Source organism: Corvus moneduloides, chromosome 8 (assembly GCF_009650955.1).
Source record: "Corvus moneduloides isolate bCorMon1 chromosome 8, bCorMon1.pri, whole genome shotgun sequence".
Classification (NCBI taxonomy): domain Eukaryota; kingdom Metazoa; phylum Chordata; class Aves; order Passeriformes; family Corvidae; genus Corvus; species Corvus moneduloides.
The window spans coordinates 20,936,456-20,955,818 of NC_045483.1; the positions used below are offsets into that span (position 1 = coordinate 20,936,456).

The 19,363-nt window shown below is 44.1% G+C and overlaps 1 protein-coding gene across 5 annotated transcripts in view; it reads right to left on the reverse strand.

Annotated features, from left to right (window-relative positions):
* Positions 1-19,363, reverse strand: part of NDST2 (N-deacetylase and N-sulfotransferase 2) — a 135,106-nt gene that overhangs the window by 14,064 nt on the left and 101,679 nt on the right. For all 5 annotated transcript variants that reach the window (XM_032115710.1, XM_032115706.1, XM_032115707.1 and 2 more), the window contains 5 exons: positions 10,470-11,862; positions 3,040-3,127; positions 2,698-2,852; positions 999-1,184; positions 472-600 (listed from right to left, as the gene is read on the reverse strand). In XM_032115710.1, the coding sequence (XP_031971601.1) occupies positions 472-600; positions 999-1,184; positions 2,698-2,852; positions 3,040-3,127; positions 10,470-11,462 (1,551 nt within the window). In that variant the 5' untranslated portion in view covers positions 11,463-11,862. The remainder of the gene's footprint in view (positions 1-471; positions 601-998; positions 1,185-2,697; positions 2,853-3,039; positions 3,128-10,469; positions 11,863-19,363) is intronic.

The window sequence follows — 19,363 nt, forward strand, 5'->3', positions numbered from 1 at the left end:
TACATATTGAAAGAAAGGGGAGAACACTTCATAATGAAAGCCCAGCAAAAGCAATTATTGTGAACAAAACCCATCAGTAAGCCAGGGAAGAAGCCAGCAGGCAGCGGATGCACGTGGAACAGAAGGAACCAAGGCACATCTCACTTGTGATTCATGAAAACAGAGTAGCCCAGGTAACACCCCCTGTGCCATGGGCCATGGTCAGCATGTCACCCTGGCTGGTTTCTGTCTGCTCAGTGTTGCACCTCTCAATACACTCAATACTGATTGGCAGCGCGTAAAGCAAAGCACCATCAACCAGCACGTACTTCCTTGGCCCTCTATTTCACATCTCCTTAGCAACATGCTGGAGATACCCACACTGGCACGGGGTGACACGGAATATCTCCAGCAAGAGCTAAATCTCCTTTCCCATATCAGGCACATAAGCTGGGACAGCTGTGCACAAATTCCCCTTTCAGATGAACTTACTGGGTTCAGAAGCACCGTCAGGAAGAGTTCACCACCACGAATGCTCTTGTCCAACTCCTTTGAGCCACCAGGATATTCATTATAGAAGATAGTGTGAGTAAAAAGACCACAGGTCTGTCGAGGCAGAACCTGGCAGTATCAGAAAAAGGCCAAGTTAGACAAGAGGCAGATGCAGCAGAATCTGTATGAGAATGAGTCAAAACAGCACTTTATGGATCAATATAAAGAGTAAGGGGTGTAAGTGACATAGGTTCAGAGGACTCGTGCTATTCCTCCTAACCACTTAGCTCATCACACTGCAAACAAGCCACTGGGATTTCAGTTTAGTCTTGATGGGTCTGGTTTTGCTCTCCATTCAGTACTGACCCCTGAATTTTTCTGAGAAACACAGAACTGGCTTTAGCCAAGTTTTTTTCTTTGCCTCACTTAATGATTTTGGGAACACTGGTGATATTAAGATTAACGTCTCTGATGCAGGTCATGAGACGACCGATCCCCGGGCAGAAAAGTGGCTCTTCTGTGCTTACCATGATTCCATTATGGATGAATCCACGCCGGTACCGGGCAGGCCGTAGGTGTGGGTATTCCTCTGTGCTCGTTACTTGGATGCTCCAAACAGATTTCCATGCCTCATAGAGTTGTGTGTGGACAGGATAAACCCCAGAATGATGCGGGGCTACAGCATAGCCCAAGTCTGTGGGAATCCCATGCTCCTGGAAGCAGAATACACAACTGGATAATTTGGTATTTAACTAATAGCCCTAATAAGGATCATATTTAGCAACAGCATCCAAGTTGGAGAAAGATGACAGAGGAACATGAAAACTCTCTGGACTGGGAAACCTGAAATAACACTTGTACTTCTTATTTTTATGCACGTGTAGAAATATAAGGGCAATTCTGTACCAACAAGGACATTCAGCACTGGTAACAGCTGCTGTAAGAATGGTCAAGTAGCTTGCAGGTGCGACAGATCAGATTAATTCAGAACCCTCAGGTCAGGCCCCCTGGTTACTACAAACTAATCAATCCTGTTAAGTGACACATCTTACTCCCACAGTACCTAGATGTGAGTCACCAGAGAAGGAAAACAAAATTTCCTTAACTGATATAGAGAAAAGGAAGATGACTGGGATCTGGATTGTCTCTAGCAATTCAAAGAAAAGCAGACATAGAGCAAGAGACTATTGAGGGTGAAGATATGGGGCCTGGAGCTATATTAAAATGACAGGAAATTTCTGAATTTCTTGGGTTTTAATTCCACTATGTGGTTCTGGTAACAATATCAAAGATGACAGCTCTGCCCTGGCAATGCACGATAAAACCAGAGCCCCTAAATGAAGCAATAACCTTCTCTGACTGCTAGCCTGTCTTATGTTAAATATGCGTAATTGTGTTCTGTGCTTTGTCTCTCTTTGCAAAAGACTGCACCGTTATTTAACCAGGAAAAGGAGGAGCCTAAATAGTTTCTATAATGCTGTGACTCTGCTCTGCATTCAAGACCATTCCTAATCTATGTGTGTCACAGGAACACAAGACAGCAGCCTGCTATTCCCAAGGGGATTACCATCAAAAGAACCAAACTAGAGGTAAAGAGGACATTTCTTCTCAGAGAAACATGTATGCTGTATTCAGCTCTGAGCTGTAAGAGCCAAACATACATTGTTCCATCAACGCAGGAAGTTCAAGGCTTCCCCCTCCTCTGCCAAAACCCAGGGAATTTCCTCTGTGCTTCCTAGATAAGTAACTTCCTTCAGCATTGTCTGGAAGGCCTGAAGAAGGGCCGTTAGCAGACAGAGCATTTTATACTTATACTACTGACCAGGTGACTTCCTTACGGAGCCACACTAAGTAAGGATGGAAAAGGAAATCCTTTCTCACTGCCAGAGTTTGTAAATTAATTGCATTTGGATGGTAATGCTACAAGTTCACACCTCAGGAAACAAGAGCCCTGGGATTTGCACCCTGGAATGTAGCAGAGCTGCCTGGGGCCATGCAGGTGCTGGGAAACGTTTTCCCTCGAAGGGGCAGGCATGTGAATAGTGTTTCTTGCCTCAAGACAGCAGGAGCCACACATCAATTTGAGCTTCCAGAACTGCCTTGCTTAAATGCAGCTGAATTACTAGACTAGTATTTGGGTTCAGTGGGGTCCAAACAGCTATTCCAAGAGAAAAAAAACGTTTAAGGATTAGCACTGCAAAGGAAATAAACTGCAATGCTCCTTACAACAGCAAATTGCTTGTTGAGCTTCATCTGCTCAGCCAACACAGTGACATTGTGGAAAAGATGAGGCTGCATGTGACTCCACATGTGAGGGAACCACCAGAACTCCTTCCTGTGCTTGAGCAGCATGTCATCCCCTTCATCTTCCACATCTGTACCTACAGAAAGCAGAAAAGGAAGTGCAAAATCAAAAGGCAGAAGAGGGCCTCAATGTTTAAAAGCAGTGGCTAATCCCCTGCAACGCTGAGTCGTTCCAGCAGAGTCATGCTCTAATGCATTACACACCACACACACCAAGGAGGGGGCTGCATGCAGGTGCTGGGACAAAGGACTCCAGGGGCTTACCTGTGTGGTAGAATTTCCCTGAGAAGCCCAGGTTGAAGGTGAAATTTGGGACTAAAGTTCTCAGCTTATTCTGGGTGCTCAGTAAAGCCTGTTTGAACAAAGGAAAAAGAAATGTTCACATTCATATTTTTTCTTCTGTAACATGTCTCTGTGCTGTACTGGTGCCCAGTTAAGTCTGAAGAGGTATCAAAGGAGATGGGACTCAAGCACTGCTTCCCTTGGAGTGGAGCAGAACAGCTAAGTGCTCCTCATACAGAGTCTTTACTTGGAGAAGTTCTGTTGTACTAAATGATGCCCCTTTAAAACCACAGTCAGACCATGCTCTCCACTTCAGTGTGAAGGACCCAAAGTGTCTGTGCTAAGGCAAAGGAACAATAAATCTCACTTGAAAGCAACAGATTCTTTACACTTTACAGATTCAACCTCAATGCTCCCTTCCTCTCCCATGTTGGCTGGGACTTTGCTAATGAACCTCTGCCCTTTCTCAGTCTATGTGCTAATGAAAAGGAGGATGGGGCAACCCATGGTACACAGATGAAGAAAAAGAAGTCAATAATATGAACAGTAACTAAATGATTCAAATGGAGGGGGCTTTTATTTGGAGAGGAAAGGTGCATTCTCAGAACTACCCATATAACAAGTCCTGCCACAGCAGAGAGGTATCCCTGACTTTGTGTTCCCTTGAAAGTGCCAATATTTTCTAACATTAAAAGTTTCCTGGATTCTGGGAAGAAAATCAGGGAAAGCCAACATTCACAATCCTCACATCTCTTACAGGTTCTCTCGTGCTCACCTGCGATTGCTTTAAATGTCTGAAGTAATTGCTTTAACCAAAAGGAAGGTGCCTTGTGCCACGAACCTCAGGGTCCAGCAGTGTACAGAGTAAGACAGCACACAGCCTTGACAGAAAAAAACCAAACCAAAAAACAAACCCCAGAGGTTCAGTGTGTCACAGACAAGTAAGACACAAACTAATTCTAGTCACATTTATTCTGCTGGAAAACGATAAAAAGAGAGGAGACGAACACTCTGCTGCTACCTGCGTGCTTTAGGGAAATGTCACTGGTGTGTCTCCCTGTGGGAGAATTCTTAATCAAACAGGGGCTGGCAGGAGGGCTGTTGGCAGGTGACAGACATGGTCCTTGTCTGGGCTGCTTAGATTTTAATAGCTTTTCTCAGAAAGCAATGGATCAGTGGCTGCACCAAGGTGAAGGTGATGACCTCTCAACAGCAGACTTCGGCTGGATGCAATCACACAGGAAACGTGGAATATAACTCTGGGGAAAGCACACAGACCTATCAAACTGTGCAGGGAAGATGAACAGATCTTCCTGCATCAGCTGCCCTTCCCCAGCCCCAAGGAGCATAAAACAGCACTGCAGGGTGCCTTCACACGGCTCACACTCCATAGGAACTGTTTGGGTGTGCCACTCCCTCAGTGGTGCAAGTGCACTCACAAAAGGCAGACTCTCATTCTGTGGAGGTGCCTTGACACCAACCTCCTATGGATAACCTGACAAATCACTGCTCTCACTGATATATCAAACCAGCGTTAACCAAACACTGGTCATCACATAATTTTAAAAATTACTTCTGTAGTTCACTTCAATCACCCATTCACTGCAAACATACGCTGAGCAGTTTTACAGCCAAGGCAGGCAGTCCATGACCGCAGCAAGGTGGGAAGACCAGACAGATTCCACGTGCAGTGCTACAAGACACTCTCAATGCTCTCTGTGAGGGAACCAAGCTTTCAGACTTTTCCCTACAGACACACTTAATTGCCTGTTCCTCATTCCCACATCCACACAACAGCGACATCCAAAGCAGCCTGGGACAAATTTCAAAGATTTCAGCTTTTCCATGGCCACTTGCCTACCATATCTTTACCTCAGTCCCCACCCAAGAACAGTAATTTGATAAATGTAAGGTATGTGACATCTCCAGAACCTATCACAGACAGTGCTTTTAAGAAGTGACATGCCAGCAACAGTGATGGCTGAAGCCTCCTTTGCAGCACAAGATCCAGAACAGGCAATAAGAGGTCAAGTTCCCCTTATGCACCCCAGCAAGACATGAGCACCCCACACATCAGGGAGCACAGACTAAGAGCTGTGCACCTCTCCTTGGAGACGCACCTGTCTGTCCAGATGACGGTTTACAAGATCACTTCAAATTTGGGACCAGCACCTTGAACACATCACCCCGTAACTCAGACAGGAAAGTGCCACTTTCTTTCCTTTCTCCAGAGCTGTCCCAAGCCTCACCACTTCCCTCTGCTGCCCTGAAAGGCACATCCAGTTCCCCAAGCCTGGGTAGGAAAGTGTGGGAGGAAAGACAGCGGTTAAGAGGCTTAGCATTCCTCTGCACAGAAAGAGATTTAAAGCCTGGCTGGGGTTACCATGACAACACATCTGTCTGATAATAAATCCCAAAAAGCCCTGCTCCAGCAGGCTGCAATCCTTTGTGTCCGGGGAGGGACCAGAGAGGAACTGTGGGGGCCCCAGAAATTCAGAGACTATGGAGCCCTGTGGAGTCCTGCTTTCCTGGCACGTTTATTGCTAATCGTGTGCCATCCCTCTGCTGATGCGGGTCCATGTCACAGGCACATCCCTAAGGTGGCACAGCATAGGTTTGAAGAAATGTCTTTCCCCTGAACATGATAAAGGAGACTAAAGTGCCAGTATTTGGACGTTTGTTCCAACACATTATGCATTCCCTGTTCCCTGGTTCCACACTGGTGCCAAGAGCTCTGTGAGCCATAGTAGGGTGCAATAACGCAGGTGTGGGAACGGGCTGGGAGATGGCACTTGTCTCTGCACTGTGTTCCTCTTTCATAAAGTAGGATGAATATGACAGTACTAATCATATCTAACAGGTGATTCAAGTGGCATTTCATTTATATCCATAATGTGCTCTGAGACTCTTAAACAAAAGGCAATCAAGAAATGCGGAGCAGGCTACGCATTAAGAGAGAAAACAGCCAGATGTGAACAGATCTTCACATGCATATTTAGGAAGTTCAGTTGCTCACAGGATATGAGAGAGGGCTAGCATTTTAGCTAACCCCCACCTCTAAAGAGCAGACTTTCTTCCCCTAACAAACTGCCCCTCAATCCATCCAAGTATCTCTTTTTATATTTTTTATCTGTTTTTTTATGTTTTATTTCAAAAAGCCTTCCAAGGTATGAGCCTGACCACTAAGCAGCCAGAAAGGCCCCTGCCCCAGCTAAGCTCCCTGCTAGAAGCCCTGCAAGGCTCACTCCAGCAAGGCACAGATGGAGTCTCCAAAGAGATTCCCAGCACTGGCCACAGGAATTCTTAAGCCACATCAAGGCCAGACCTGCTTCACGCTTGTCACAGTCTATCAGAGAACATTCATTGCAATGCACAACCTATATTTTTGGAGACTTTAGTACTTAACTGGGGCAGCCAGGCTGCAGGTCCAAGTGACAGAAAACTACATTCCAATGCACATTTCCGGACACAATGGAAAAAATGTCTAAGCTTCGCTCTGATGTTCGATGCCCATCACTTTTAAAAAGGCTTTTTAATAATCTCAAATTATGAGAAGTATTTACTTCTAAACAAATGTTAGGGAAAAAAGTTTAAAATTGTGCCTTTTGTCACAGTATGTTCAAAATCTCTATCATCTCACTGACAGATCTCCAAAGATTTACTCCACAGTCACTACAAGCTCTTGATGTCATCCAGGGGAAATAGAAACTCTCCTCATTCTAGGAGTGAGGAAGAAATCAGGGAAAGCCACAGCACTCTGACTGTATTGGGAGCTTCCTTAGGACCTAATCCTTTTCTAAGATAACAGGGTGTCCTTGGCATTGGAGTAATACAGGGCTAAATCTTCATGCAACTCTGCTTTTTAAGCTACAAAATTTTTAACTTTCAGAAGTGTTTGCAGAGAATTTAGTCGCTCCACACAAACCCTAAATGTTATCTATCTCAGGTCCCTCTAACAAGAGGCAAAAGAAAAGGGGGAAGTAAGGCTGAGAGTCAGATGCTGGGAAAAGAGAAAAACATTACTCTAAGAAAAAAGTACATGGACAAACGAAGAGAAACACATGATAAAAAATGGAGGAAGCAAGCTGAGTGTTTTTACAGCCTCTTCTCAATGCTCATGCAAACCATACTAGGAACATGTGGCAGAGACACATTCTTGGCAGATACTGCCCCTGTGGGCCCCGGGCAGTGCGTTCTTGAGAGGAGTTCCTGCAGTTTTCTTACCACCCAGCAGCAGCACTGGCAGAGCTCAAAACATCACTGGCAAAAATGAAAGCTCTCATGGTACTGGTATTTCTACCTGCCCTGCAATCTTAGAATCAGGGAGTTAGGAATTGCGGAGTACTTTAATTGCAGGTAAGATCATCCTCTACAAATTAGAAAGGCAAGAGCTGGCTGACAGCCACCCTCACTAGGTTCTCTCTTCTGCACCCTCACCATTCATAATCCAAAATGAAATTACTGTGCTTGATTTTCACTTAGCTTGCTCTCAGACTCACTAGCAATGACTGCTCACTATTTATGCCCTTGTAGAGATTACCAGCAAAAGAGGAAAAAACTCATCAACTTAATCTTCTTTCCTCATACCTAAAGATGGCCAGAAAGGATCACAAAAGCCAGATCCTTTTGCATTAGAAATGGCTTGTCTTTGGTGGCCAGTTCCATGGAGCTTTGGTAAATTCCAAGGATTATGATTTTAGAAGAGACTGAATGTGGAATAAATTGAGAAGAGAAGGGATTCTCTGAGATTTTGTTTTGTTAATTATGTGCAGTTCAAATCTCTGGTAAACTGTACAAAGGAAAAACGTTTTCTTTGTGCAACTTCCAACTGTTCCACTTCTATTGAGGACTGCAAGCTGCTGCTGCAGCCCTTCAGCAGAAACAGGAACTCAAGGGTTATCATCTTTAAAGTAAAAGCAAGCACAATTCCTTTTTTTCTTGTTAAAGAAGAAAGCTATTCAGGTCTCCTTTAAGCATCACAAATAAAAACATTCATCTTGTGTAAGACATGTACCATGAGCATACATTTGATCAAATTATATTCAGTGCTTTCTTTTAATACCCATTTTGTCTGGGAAGGTCTCTGAACGTGGACCTGCATATGGCAAACAGGCTCACTGGGACAGCAAAGTCAATTTTATACCTTCACACAACATCCAGTCTTCAAACCACTACCCTGACCATGTAATACAAGCTTTGAGATAAAGAGCTGTATGTTGAGATAACAGCCCTGAAACAGAGCTTTCATATCAAAGGCCAAAGAAAATGCCAGCTGTTCTGTTACTGTTATATCCCCTTCTCTCCCCATGGTGAGAGACTATCAACAAATCCATGTAGTTATTTCTTGCTTTTAAAAAATAAAAATTCATTAACCTCACATGGCTCTGCAATCAGAGAGCTTCTTTTAAATGGATAAATCTGGGTTTTATCTGCTTTGCCTGAGATTCGCTGCTTACTGATCACAGATTATTCCTCCATTTCACCCTGTTAAAACCCAAACAAAGCATCTTTTGGAATAATCTTGTCTGGGTTTGTTTTTAACATCACTAGAGCAGCCTTTGTTCCCAAGAGCTTTGGCCACCTATCCCACCTTCCCACATGGGTCTGCAACCTGCACAGACACTACAGAGGTGAGAATCTCTGCTGGTTTGGACTAGTGGGTGTAGGGCCTGCTTAGGATCAAGATAAGATTGTGATCCTTCACCAAAAAAAGAAATTTAAAAAAAAAAATCTTTCAGAACATTTCAGCACTTCAAAACACAGGGACACTAGAGTGAAATGAAGAAAATTTTAGCATTTTCCTTCAGTAAGTATTACATACAACTGTTCCATTTTCCCACACCTGTATACTAGGAAACACTTCTTCTATGCCTGTTTGCTTAGAATGTAATGGTCAAAGTTGCTCTAAGGAATTATTAAAGAATGAAGCAAGCGAAACAGTGGCATGCAGTTTAGAGTTCCTTCAGGCACACAGCTTCAAGTGATTTGAAAAGATCAAGTTAGCTCCAAACAGAATGCAGGATTTTCCTTTCCCCCAGACTAAACTTGGAATCAGAAACAAAACATAGAATCTTGAAGTCCTAAAACCTTGGAGATTATAAACTAAGGCATATCCTGCATGGATACATAAAACATGTAGGAAAGGTGGTTAAGACTCCTCAGGATGTGGAAGAGGGCTCTTGGGAACATGTAACAGGTAAGGTTCAGGTAAGGGGCCAAACCTGTACAACAGTATTCTGTCTTACACCTTTGCCTCAAATATTTTGTGCCTTAGATATAAGTTTAAAGGGTGCTTCACCTTGAAGCTGTTTTGGAAACATGCTAAAGCAGTTGCTGTCACAGGCTTACCATCATCATGGGTGGTGCCATCCAGGACTCACCTGAGGGCAAGTGCTGAATGGGAATCCAGAGTATTTAGCTGTGAACAACCTCAGCACACCAGAGAAACAGGCAGTGCACCTGCCTTAATGGCTACAAACCAGAACTGATGGGGAACATACAAAGGCAAGTCCTTGGCTCCATGAAGCATCACACGCACGCATATCACAGACTTAACAGAACACCTTATCATGTACTTTCAAGGGCACGGAGAACCAGAAGGAGTACTTATCTTCTGCCTACTTAATTTTATCTTTGTCTGTCTCAGTTCCCTCTCCTCCACAAAATCTGTCTCTTACCCATAACCTTTCCTAATAGGTCACTGTATTATTCCAGGAACTGCCAAGGAAAGCAAACCACGAAGACGGCATCTCTCTTTGCCAATCGTGAGGCCACAGAGCTAGTTCTCATGAAGGCTTGGTCTGACTATGTTTCTCTGGTGAATTTTTTTCTATTCCCTGCCCAGGGATGAGGGTTGCTGGTAGCAGACATGATGGGGGGGCAAAGGGTTAGAGAAAACCCCTCCTTTCCCAGTTTAGTTGTTTGTGTGCTGAAAAGCTAGATGGCTACAATAGAGACCGTATCAGTTTGCATGGACTGGCCTACAGTTTTGTAATATAATATATGCAGTTTATACATATCAACAATAATAATAAATACATTTTTCTGTTCTATTCTAACACAACTTGTCTTTTCCTTTTGAATAGCAGAGTTTACAGCTACAAATAGGTTGGCATAGGAAACCTGCATATACTTGTTCCCTACGTTAAAGGGAAGACAGAATAGACTGCCATGGGCATCCTCCTCTTAAACTGAAAGAGGCCAGCTCCTGAAGTGTTCCATTTAAAGGTGTAGAACTGTTGAGAGCATCACACATGGTGCCTCGGCATCTCTGCAGGCTAATTCTCTGTATGAGTACGACTGCAGCAATCAATGCTTTCCCTCAAATTAAATGCCACCTTGAATTTCCTGGTATAGCACACACTCTAGAAATCCATCTAGAACCACTGGAGGTAGCTACTCTAGGATTTTACCTCTACATCAGATACTTTCATGCGAGTGCCCTCTTTTCCCACAAATATATCATCAATGTCAACAAGAATATAGCGATCAAGTGTGAGACACAGGCGCTTGCCAGTCAAGTAGGCAATGGCATCCACGAAAATGAGTTTGTGCAGCCAGAAATTGAGGTTATTGCCAAAGAGAACCCGCTGGATCCCATCATGAAGACCCAGGTCCTGCATCACTGTGGCATGTAATGCTTTGTGAGTGGCCAGGTGAGGAATGGATTCCGAGGACTTTGTGCTGGCCAACAGCACTGGCTCATAAGTGCTGTGGTTTGACTGAAACACAGTCCAGTCATCACCAGGCAGAGGACCCTGCTCCACCTCATTAGCCCGGGTGACATAGAGCAGGGGAGCACTGGGATTGATGTGATAGTCCCGCAGCCCCAAGTTGGAATGTAGGAAAAGGGGGAAACCCTTGAGCTGTGCACTGAGCAGGCTGTTCTCATTGGCTTTGAAAAAGCCTATAATCCCCACTCCATACTCTACACAGTATTTGTCCAGCAGCTCTCGGTTCCAAGCATCTAGATTCACATATTTAAGGATGTTCTCATAGATAATTAGAGCATAGCGTCCTCTGTCTTTGTCTGTCAGGGTGGGCATATCCCCTTTGCCAGGGGCGATCTCTGTCCTGTATTTAAACCGGCTGGATTCCAGGATGGCCACTATTTCCTGCCCCAGCTGGGAGTAAATGCTTTCCACAAAGACGAGCACCACAGGATCTGTGCGCGACGTGTCCACAGACTTCGTGAGCCTCCAGCTGGCTTGCGGCGGGATCAAGATGCGGTGCTGGTTGCTGCAGTCACTGAAGGGCAGGGGTGGTGGCTCCTTGATTTTGGGACTGTTAGTGACATAATAAGCCAGGATGCACATGGAGATCAGGCTGAAGGCAATGAGCAGCAGGATCAATCTGTGGAGCTCCAGCTGTCGCACGTGCCGCACTACTTTCCACAGCTGAATCATGGTGAGGCGGGCGGCTCACCCCCTCCTCACACTCCGGACTCACGTCGCTCTTGGAATCTCCAGTGCCGCCGTGGCAGTACCCAGCAGCAGCTCACAAAAAAGAAAGAGCAGCTGCAGAGAGAGAAAAAGCTAAAGCAAACAGCTACAAGGCTAGACTCCCAGAGATCTGCCATTTATCTTAGGTAACCATGGCCCTCAATTCCCATCGCTCTTTTGCGTGCCTCCTTGGGTTCCTCTCCTCTCAGAAGTCTTTGGAGGAGCAAGGTTTCCAGAATCTCGTCTCCCAACAGCAAATCAGTCTGTCATTCTGCGCACAAGCAGCTTCAGCTCAGCCTTCCCAGGTGTCCTGTTTCTCATTTAGCTGTTTCACATTCACATGATGGCACCTTCTCTTTGCATCCTGCAATTCAAAAAGAAAAAGTCAATTCTCAGTATGAATTCATGGCATTTAACGGGTCTGAGATGAAAAAGCAGGACTAGCAGATGATAGGTGGGCAGCATCACTCGCCCATCAGCAGGTCTGTTCCCTGGGAAGTGTCACACCCCATTTGTGCAGGAGCTTGACAGAACAACCACAATGGTCCTTGGAAGAAAGATCCCCACAGCGCACAGTGACTCAACATTCACCTTGGGTGAGATTCTCACACACTACAGCAAACAGAGCCAAGTACCTGGCCTTCCCCCAGCCCTCTGCAAACCACTGAACAGAAAACATGAAACCCTTTTATTCTAGTCTATATTTCAAAGCTAACAAGAGGAGAGGGCACTCTCTGCAAGGCTGCCCTGTTTGTCCTGGGAACTCACTCTGTTCCAGAGGTCTCAAAATACAGCTCTGGAGAGGCATCATCCCTCAGGCAGCACAGAGGGCAGGGGGCACAGGTGATGCCATGAAGATTTTTTGCCTTTTCTTTTATACCCCGTTATACCTTTTTACAACTTCTGTATTCTTAGTGCTTTTGCCTACATTCTTGGGACTTGTTTGTCAAGCTAAGAGATGAAACATTTTAGAAGCTTCGTAGCTAGGGATCAGTGTGCCCCAGACCCCAAGGTCCTCGCCAAAACACATTCTGTAAACCAAGATAGAACCATCCAGGGGAAAGTTCCTTGGGGAGGGGGGCTCAGTCGAGCCTCTCATTGGGGAATCTTTGATAGATATGCTAATTAGTAAAACCTATAATGTTATAGCCGATCTTTGGGGGATATACTCGGTAGGGTGCATCTCGATGCATATGACCTGGACGTGTGCACCTAAGGGTCCTTAAAATAAATACCAAGGTAAAATCCCTTTTCCCCTTCTAACTGTGTATGACTCTTGATTTTAAGACCAGGAAAAGGCATCACGGGCTGCCCACGCACTGCACACTTAATTGTTGCCAACTGATTCAGTGGCAGGTGGAGATTAAACATCTCCTGAAACCTTCATCGCCTTCTCTCATATGCCACTGAAGAACACGAAGCCAGTTTTAAATCACCAACAGCATGACATAAATTTGGGTTGGTCTCAAATACATGAAAGCTTCTTTTTACGAAGCTCTCTCACCTCCTGCTTTGTGTTCATGGCAGCAGACTATTTCACCATATGTTGTTATTTTTCCAGGAAAAAATGCCCAACAAAGCCAACAAATACCAAATAATCTAAAACAAACACCAGGGAAACTAACTAAATTGCACCGTGCTTTAAAAATAAAGTAAAAATCACAGTGGAGTCTTTTCTCCCTTACTGGCAGTGTGACTTACCCACAGCAATACCCCGGTGCCTTTCTTGGCATACAAGCACATCTTTGGGGCACACCTGCTGCCCCCCCCCAGAACAATGCAAGAACACCCTTAGTGCCAGATGTTGCTCACCAAGTCAGTCACGCTGACTATGAGCTCTCTGTAAAAACTAAATAGCTTTTTTTCTTTAAAAACCTTTTTCAGTCACCGCCCCAATTCCTGCAGATGTGCTCCACCACATACAGATCCTCTAACCACCTGCTCAACTGCCACAGTTTGCAACACCAGGAGGCACAAGAAAACAACAGCAAATAATATTACCCAAACAGGTCTTCATCCTTTCTCCATTCCTCCAATTTCTGTTACTACCATTCTGATAAAACAAAGAATATGAGAAGACTAGTTTGTGAGTTTAAGGCATACATAAAGTTCTTACATAGTAAAGCCAGGGGTTTCTAACAACTAGCTCCACCAGAAAAGGAACTACTTGTGAGACAGATGCTTATTTTGCTCCACCAGAATTTACTTGCGAGACAGATGCTTATTTGTAATTTGTATTACTAGACAGAAAAAAATCCTTCTGAGTCAGGGAAAATATCAGTTTATAGATGAGGCCAAAAGTCCCACTTAAAAGACTCCCACCAGGCTGTTTTCCAAACTGTTGGTGCAGCTTGAAGCAGAGACAAAAACCACAAACAGATTTTATATGAAGAGAAATAGTAACGGCTAACTTTATGACAGCAGATGGAAAAGTCAGAGTACTCTTTACACAAGCCCTACAATGATCATTATCTCAAACAGCTCCTCTGCTATAAGCTCAGCAGAGCAGGGACTGCTTTGTGTAGCACACAATGAAACCTTACCCCGGTGAGGGCTTCAGAGTAGCTGTAGACTGTCAATGTAAAGTATATCACACAATTTTCTACTGGAGAAACTGAGACACAACAAAACTTACTGAAGGTTGCACTGCAACACAGCAGACGAATCGGAATTTTTGGTAAAACTATCCCTGTTCCCAAGATTCCAAATGGATTGGGTCTCCATTCCCAAATGGCCCTCTGTAATGACAGAGTTGGCTTTGGAAATCCAGCTCAGTCAGCAACAATAAGCTGTGTTTTCTTCATCACAACCGATCATCTTTCAGTTTTGTCTCTACATACTGTTAACTTTTTACTGGAAAAACGACAGGGGAGAGAAGGTGAAAAAATACTATGTGAAGATGTAAAAAACAGAACTTGTATAGTTTTTTCTTTTTCTTGCTACTGAAGTGACAACTGATGTTGAATATATGATTCCCTGGACAGAGCACAGAACATGACTTCTAATTCCAGCTCGAGTCAAGTTCAGTCCCTGTAATACACCAGGAATTCCAGAGTATCAGCATAGTACCCAAAATCATGTGCCATCTTTCAAAAGCAATGAGGAAAACAGCCTTTCCACCTCCACAACAAGCCCTTCCCATCTCAATGACTCTGCAAGGAAGACCCCAATGTTACCACCTTCCTGCTTGGCATTGCAGCTCCAAAGTTGCAAAGAGGCAGAAGCCAGCAGAGGCAGAAATCAGCAGGGCAGAGAGAGGTAAAATAGAAACGTATTAAAAATGCTGTATCCTTTTTATGAGGTGAATTCCTTGTAAGACAAAGTAATACAGAGCTCCATGCATATCACAATGTTCCATACATGAGAAGTAATCTTCACTGTACTCCTGTGGAACAAATTCATGCTCAACACTTCTCTCAGGTTCCAGTAATAGTCAATTTTGATGGAGAAAACTGAGAATTCCAAGTTATTGTCTTCCCAAATAACTCACTTCCTTTTGCTTTTCAATCCCACTGAATAAAATAGAAACATACAACTATTCAGGATTTAAAGATTCACTATCTTAACATGCATTACACACAAAGTTGTTTTTGCAGGAGGAAATAATGTAAAGAGAAACTCAGGAGCCCAAATGTTACTTGTATGAATTTCCAAGCATGTGTTTCTGGGGTAGAATTTGTAATCTAAACACCAGGGTAATGGTAAGAAAATCAAGAAGATGTTGACTTATGCAAAAGCCTGGCAAGGTTCTATTTTTACAACTCTTTATCCCAAAGCATCACCATGGAGAACACTTCTCTTCCCTGGTTGCACTCATTCATCTCTCCAACTTAATTTTTACTTTTGAACCGATTCTGTTTTGTGAAGAACTGTAGCTTCAGTTTCCCAGTTATCAGTTTAAAGATGAAAATTACAGGACAACTGGATTATTCTGTAGAGTAAGAATGAAATCAGAGTTTAAGTTAGGCTGCCACACCTGCAGTGCCCAGCTGAGGGGCACCAGGGAGAGGAACCCCCTTTGCTGGGCACTTCTGAATCACAGCAGTGTTTTGATAACAACGATTCCATTCAAGCCTCTAGCGAAGCTCCCAAACAAGCCCCCATTTGTTACATGGATGAGCTCAAAAAAACAAATTAAAAAAAAAGGCCTGTATCAGATTGCTGCTCAAGAATCTGTCAGCTCCGATCTCTTTAACAAGGCTTCACAGCCAGAGGGCATGCCAGCTGGCACGGGATGCATTTCTTTCTTTGGGGACTGCATCAGCTGGTTTAGGTTCAAACGAAAAGAGGGAAAAAAAAGCAACAAACAACCAAATTTATATTAAAAGGCAAGAGAGCTGTCAGAAACCAGTCATACTCAAAAAGCTCAAAAATATCTATACTGGAGAAAGAAAAGAAAAAAAAGAATCATGGTGAAAATTATACCCTTTTAAAGGAAAAGAAAATTCCTGTGTCCTCTTTTGACATCAAACTCCTGGGAATCTAACACCACAAAAAATCCCAGGTTTCTAGATAAATTGAGGTCCACTCTGAACTCCTGCCTGGACTACCTAAGTGTGAATTGTGGGAGGTGGCAGTCAGAATGCACAGCAAGAGTGAAGTGCTCAGAGGTCCAAGGACGCAGGCTCAGCAGGCACCCGTCCTGCCAGAAAAGCATCTCTAGATTAGAGAGCATCAGCTGTAAGGTCAGCTACCCCAGAGATCACCAGCATTGAGACAAAGGCTTCATCAAACTTAAATATTCTGTTTCCTAGTGATATACAGTGTTAATGTGAAACATAAACTGCTTTGTGAATTATCAGCTGCTAAGCCACATGGCAACTGATGTGATATGAAAGCAAGATAACAACCAGAACCGTGTGGTTTTAACATCTGATCTCCAGATATTTCCAGTGCTTGGAAATGATTGTGGGAGTTCACTGCAAACGCTCAGGACCAGCACTTAGCCAAAACCAATGACCAGAATTTAAGTATTTGGGCTTCTGGTGCATTCATGCCAAGGCACATTGAAGATAATGGGTATCATCTGACACCTTTATCAGGAACTGTCAATGCATTCTTAGCTGAGCTACAGAAGGTTCTTACCACCCAAACCCCAGTGTCACCAGTACATTACCCCAGCCCTTTTCATTATTCATAATATAATCTCTCCATCTGGAATCCACAGCAGCAAGATCTTGCCTTTGTCCACAACAGCTCTATTTCAGAGGCCTTTCTTCTGCACTTCCTGTGAGATGGTTGTTGCCTTGGGCCCCAGGGGGACTGCAGTAATTGAGTTACACAGTAATCAGAGAAGGAATCTGATTGATTTTCCAACCCATTCCACTTTAATGGTGTCATCATGACACAAAATTCCTCATTAGTCTGCTCAGTTCTGAAACACCACAGGCCCTCTCTTTGTCTGTGGTGGTATCTGTATGCCAGGCCTCCAGGTACAGCCCCTCTCTCACAAAGATGGGGAACCCGTCAAGTAGTGTCAACAAAACACAGCAAGCCACACAGCAAAAGAATTAGTAGAAAGCTCAAGAGAATGAATGCTGGTTGTATTTCACATATTGGGTAAAAAAAAATATACAGCCACATTGCAATGAAATTGCCATGCTCATTTCTGGGCTCTGGCCATGTGTTTCAGCTAACATCCGCTGCCAGTCGAATCCTGCCATGAGAGACTGCCTAAGGAATACAAAATTCAGATCAAAGAGGCAAGAAACACTAATGGTGCCCATGCTGCTCTGACAGGCAGGACTGCAGCCTTCAACCAGCTCCATGCTCTGCTTGGGCAAGTCCCCATGCAGGGAAAAGCCTCTCAGAACAGACCTGTGCTGAGCCAGAAAGCTGCCAGCTGGCCAGTAGGCTTGAAATGTGGCAGTCCAATATAAGAGGAGAAGACCTGTGTGATGAAGTAATAATTATTTTATTTCTTTTATCATCCCTAGACAGGTATGTAACTTCACACCTCTGCAAGAGAACAAACTGTTGTCCATGCTAAACAGTTCTGCATGCACTTCTCTCATCCCAGCCTGGTGGAAACCCAACTACAGCCTTGAACTTACACTTGTGCCAGCGCAATGAAGTCTGAAGACAACATAAAGGTAGAGATCTTGGCAAGGCCGGCTCCAGGCCAGCTTCGCAGAGGGCTGCAAAGGGATCCTGCAACGTTCTTGGTGTTCGGATATATGATGGATACCCTTGTTTGCAGCAGATCTTTGTTCTCTTGCTCTTTTATTTTACAAAAAAATAAACAATAGGTTTAGTCCTTCCCATGCCAGTGACAGAGGCATGGCCCAGCATTACCTGTTAGCAACATAAACCAATCTTTTCCCCTGAAAACAAAAAGGTGCTCCTCATAAGAGCTTCCAGGAAATCTGGTTTTCAGCTCCCTGCCTTCTCCCCATCATACTATACTCAGTGCTTGGGGTCATTACAACTGACCCGACGACTCGCTTTCCAAAGCAAGGGGATTTCAAACTTTTACGCTTAGGTATTCCCTCAAGTTAAATGTCAGTGCCACAAGCCCCAACAAGTTTCACTGCCTCAGCATAGGACAAATTTGGGAAGGGAAAACAGTTCGTCATCTTGTTTTCTCAGCCTGCCTAAAGAGCAGATGTGCAAATAAGGGACCTGAAGAACTGTTAAAAAGCCAAACAAAATTTCAACCTTCAACAGTCACTGATGCTACTTGTAAAAATAATATGTAGCTTGGCAGCTGCACACCTCTGCTGAAATGAAAAGGAAAGACTACAGGTATTGTAGCAGTGGAAGTGCTCACACAAGTCAGAGCTTTCCACCAGCTGAGGGGATGTAACTGCTCTGGGAGTGCACAGGTCTCTGTAATGTAACTGCTCATAGGACAGAAAGGAGGCACCTTCCTCAGAGATAACCGAAGGCGTGTATCCATTCCTTCATTTCACATGTTACTGAGCCTTTAAAATCTATGTATCAGGCCACCACAAGATCAGCAGTTTCATTCTGGCCTTGCTTCTCCTATTTTGTGCCTTTCCTGACACATAGGTCCATGCCCGCTCTGACCCTAACTCTTTTCCCACACCAGGGGATAATGAGACAGCAGCTCCTCTCTGCGCCCAGACACACGGAGCTGTGGGACAGAGAGCCACAGGCAGCACAGGCCAGAGCCTTGCAACACAAAGGCAGTCCAATCTGCTCTACAGTCCCCCTCCAGATGGAAAGTGAATACTTCAGTCACCCCAAAGGAAGGGAATACACCATCTTCAGCTCCCTCCTTTCATCAGAAATCAACATGTACACGCTCTATCATGGCAGAAAATCTCCAGCTCAGCTGTGGGAACAGGAAATAGATGCAGTTCCTTCCACATTAGATATGGACAAGAATCTCATATCCATTCTCTCATGCTTCCTGCTTATCACAATTCAGATCAACTATTCTGCTACAGAAAGCAAAAAGTCTTCTCTGGTGATATCTCTTAAGTAACTTAATCAAGTGGGAAATACAGTCAAACTGTGGCAAAACCAAAAAAAAAAATCAGCGTCAGCGTTGAAGTGTCTTAATATAGAACGCATATTCTGAAAGTTTATCTGTAATTGTTGTGAAAGCAGCCTAACCATTCTTCCCATGAGCTAGAAAATTTCACCTTAATTAGCAAGAGGCTGATCCTTTATATTCAGTTGCTTCCTCCCGTCACATAACACATAGGAGATAATCTTTTACAATCAAATTTATCTAGGAACACACGACAGTAGGGAACAGGTTTAATACCATTACACTGAAAGTTTGTCCAAACTGACACCAGAAGAAAGCTGTAAGTATGCTCTACCAAATCTTAACACCTCAGGAAAGCTCTTGAGCTCCTGCGCTCACCTGTTCTGGTGCATTTGCAACAAAATTC